Source organism: Cynara cardunculus (assembly GCF_001531365.2).
Source record: "Cynara cardunculus var. scolymus isolate 2C chromosome LG 12, CcrdV1, whole genome shotgun sequence".
Lineage (NCBI taxonomy): Eukaryota > Viridiplantae > Streptophyta > Magnoliopsida > Asterales > Asteraceae > Cynara > Cynara cardunculus.
In genome coordinates this window covers 14,028-17,401 of record NC_037539.1, presented here as the reverse complement: position 1 = coordinate 17,401, position 3,374 = coordinate 14,028, and the positions used below count along the sequence as shown (strand labels likewise).

The 3,374-nt window shown below is 33.4% G+C and overlaps 1 protein-coding gene across 4 annotated transcripts; it reads left to right on the top strand.

Annotated features, from left to right (window-relative positions):
- Positions 1 to 1,615: 1,615 nt before the first annotated feature.
- LOC112523253 lies at positions 1,616 to 3,105 on the top strand. 4 transcript variants are annotated; one of them, XM_025132780.1, is made up of 3 exons: positions 1,616 to 1,692; positions 1,857 to 2,461; positions 2,553 to 3,105. In XM_025132780.1, the coding sequence occupies exons 2-3, from the start codon at positions 1,892 to 1,894 to the stop codon at positions 2,742 to 2,744; spliced, it is 762 nt and encodes a 253-aa protein (XP_024988548.1). In that variant the 5' UTR covers positions 1,616 to 1,692; positions 1,857 to 1,891; the 3' UTR covers positions 2,745 to 3,105. The 4 variants fall into 4 exon arrangements, with proteins under 4 accessions (XP_024988548.1, XP_024988545.1, XP_024988547.1 ...); XM_025132777.1 differs by having other exon boundaries at positions 1,857 to 2,479; XM_025132779.1 differs by having other exon boundaries at positions 1,857 to 2,479; positions 2,534 to 3,105.
- Positions 3,106 to 3,374: the final 269 nt, after the last annotated feature.

The window sequence follows — 3,374 nt, the reverse complement described above, 5'->3', positions numbered from 1 at the left end:
TATAGTAACTGATTATCAGCTTTTTTTTTAATTCCAACTTTCTTTTTATATATGTAAATATATTATTATATTACAAATTACAAATAACTATGTAAATTGAATAAAACATGATATGATATACTTCAAACAAATAAATTTTTTTATAAATAAAAAAACCTAGTTACATTGTGAATTTAGACGGTTAGTAAATCTCAGAATTGGAAATCGGCCTTCATATCCTCCATGCCAAGATATAAAAATTCATCAACGATCATAAAATTGATACAGTTTGAATCCATATAAATGTTACATCTTCTTTACTTGGACTTAATTAATGTGTTGGCAATACTTGTGGTGTTTAAAGGGATGGCACATGTATACATGGGTTGCTACTCTTTAATATATCCGTGTCATTATTTAAATATATTACCATCCAGAATAATAAATAAAAATACCGTTGCGTTTTTAAATATTTTAATATTAAATAGGGTGTGTTTCTTTTTATCGGTGTATCAATACATCGTCATAAAATACATCGTGTATCAATACATCGTCATAAAAATGTTCATATAATTGAGTTATAACACAGATACAATGGCAATGTGCGGTTAATCATGGTCCATGACGATAAAGTTAAATCCAATAAACCCTTGTCACAAAGATATATATATATATATATATATATATATATATATCATACGCTGTATAATTTTTTTCTCATAACATTTAATATATTGATGAACATATATTTGTTTTACAATGTGTTTATTTCATATGTAAGCACGGTTCACAATCTGAAACTTTTACGTCTAACCTTTGTTACACAAACAGTCTAAAAGATTCACATTATAAAACAAACACATCGTAAAACAAATATATGTTAATCAATATTCTAAATTTGTCTTGAATAAAAAAAATTATACGAAATAACCCATGATATACTAATTTTCAAGGTTATCATAATTTTATGGGTTCTCAAATATATAGGAGTTTCAAATACGAACCATGAAATTCTTACAACCCTACAAACATAATCTCAAACATTGATTTTATTCATTTTGAAATTTAAAGGCGGTTATAAAATGCGGTTGAAAGTAAATTTAGAAACCGAATTAATCCACATGTGATTAATAGAATGTGAAAGAGAGAGAGAGGGGATGATCAAACGAGAATGCTAACTATTTAAAAGAATATAAAGATGATCAAATCACATGTAATCTTACATAGGCATCCAAAAAAGTGTGCAGGCGACTCTATGGCTGCATCTTTAGGTCGTGTGACAAAGTTGCGTGGATCACATTTCAATGAAAAAAGAAGTTATAGTGAGAAACATAAAAAAAAATATCTTTATTCTTAAATCAATTATAATTAAATATCAATATTAATAAGATAAAACAAGATACATCAGATCAATTTCCTTTCAAAATATAAGTAATAATATAAGTAATACATGTAGTTGAGGTTAAAAGTGATAAAAGGGTTGAAATCTCGAACTTCCATTCTCACGTATGTAAACTGGATATGCAGAGGATTGAATGGTAATAAAATATTTATAATTAAATTATGCGTGTCCGCTGCCCATACATACACGTATCGTATGGTGTAAGAACGACACGTAGTTTCTTCAGACCATCAGCACCACTTGCCTCTTCAACTTCAAGTCGCCAGGCTACCTCCATCTCTAGCTTAATTCTGGACAACAAGCTGAGCTGAGTAAGATCATCTCTACCTTTTGATTTCCCTCAATTCTGTTATTCCATTCATATTATATGTATGTTTGATTGATTTTTGTATGCCGATCCTTATTCAAACATATGTACCATCTGTTAATTGATCCATGATCTTTCTGAAATTGATTTTGATTATTATATTGCTAGAGACCATCTGATCATACTGCAAACTCAAAGACAAAATGTCAGGCGTATCCCTTGCGCTGGCTCCCGGCTCTAACCCTGACCCTGAGGAAACCACCAGACAACCACCACAACAGACGGTGGTGGGTGGTATCATGGGATCTCTACGTGTGATTGAACTCCAATTAGTAGCTTTCATTATGGTTTTTTCAGCCAGTGGTCTGGTCCCACTTTTTGACCTTGCCTTCCCAGCCTTCACCACCATCTATCTCCTCCTTCTGTCACGATTAGCATTTCCTAATTCTTCCACCACTCGTCATAGATCAGAGATCATATTCCAAGGAAACCGCCTCTTCCGAGCATATGTGATATTGGGAACCACCATTGGATTGTTTCTACCATTAGCTTATGTTTTGGGTGGGTTTGCGAGAGGAGATGAGCATGCTGTTCAGTCAGCAACGCCACATTTGTTCTTGCTTTCATGTCAGATACTAACAGAAAACATCATAAGTGGGTTATCATTATTTTCACTTCCTGTGAGAGCTTTGGTGCCAATGCTGTATACGGTTAGGAGGATCTTTGTAGTCTTAGATTGGGTTCAGGATGTGTGGCTTAACAAGACCCTTCCTGTAAATGCTGAAATCAAGGTAAATTGTATATGAATCCACGCATCTTTTCGGTTTGTATTGTGTAGTTGATAGTGGTTGATTTTATGTGCAGGATGTTGCTTGGTTTTGGTTTGGAAGGGTTCTAGCTGTGGCCAATCTGGGTTATTTTTCGATCAATCTGTTTGGGTTTTTGATTCCCAAGTTCCTTCCAAGAGCATTCGATCACTACTTGAAGCAGAGAAAGGAGATGGAAAGGAAGATGGGGGAGGAGGACAAGCAATTTGAAGATAAGAAGTCCAATTAAATTAAGTAGACCAGAAAAACACATGCAGTGTATATACAAGTAATTGAAAATGTATGTTATGTTTGTGTCCAAAACTACTTATAAATTAATGCACATGTGTACCGTATAAATAAGCGGTTGATTGGTTACTAGACTGCTCCATGTACATGTGTATAAAGTTTTGAGTTTTGGTAATTGTAGTGTATTTGAAGTTTGTAATTGTAATTGTAATTGTAATTGTAATTGTTAGCTAGTAACTGTTAGTAGCTGTTTTGAATAAGACTTGGTCATTAGATAGAGCTATTCTTTAGGAGATTCTTTTGCTTTTCAGTTATGTAACTCGCCCCTTCATTTCTTAGTATCAATGCAACAGTCCTTCAGTATTTAGTCTCTGGTTCTAACAGTAATTGTAATTGTAATTGTAATTGGCAGCTGGTGAACCTGAACTTTGGTGTTGAGTTTGTAATTGTAAATTTGTGACCTTGGACAGTGACATGGGATTCTATCTTGTTATGGATATGATGCCAACCTCTTTGAAATAGAAATCTTGGAGATGAGTCACGTAAGGTTTCATGGCAATCCGACAAGATCCATGACTGAGATGTGTTAACTATATATAGCTACGTATACGGACGCCTTAGAAATTTCTCT

Bases quoted from the DNA above. Each gene is read 5' to 3' on its own strand.
- LOC112523253 (XM_025132777.1), top strand. From the start codon at position 1,892: ATGTCAGGCGTATCCCTTGCGCTGGCTCCCGGCTCTAACCCTGACCCT. The intron at 2,480-2,552 runs GTAAATTGTATA...TTTTATGTGCAG, and splicing joins CTGTAAATGCTGAAATCAAG to GATGTTGCTTGGTTTTGGTT.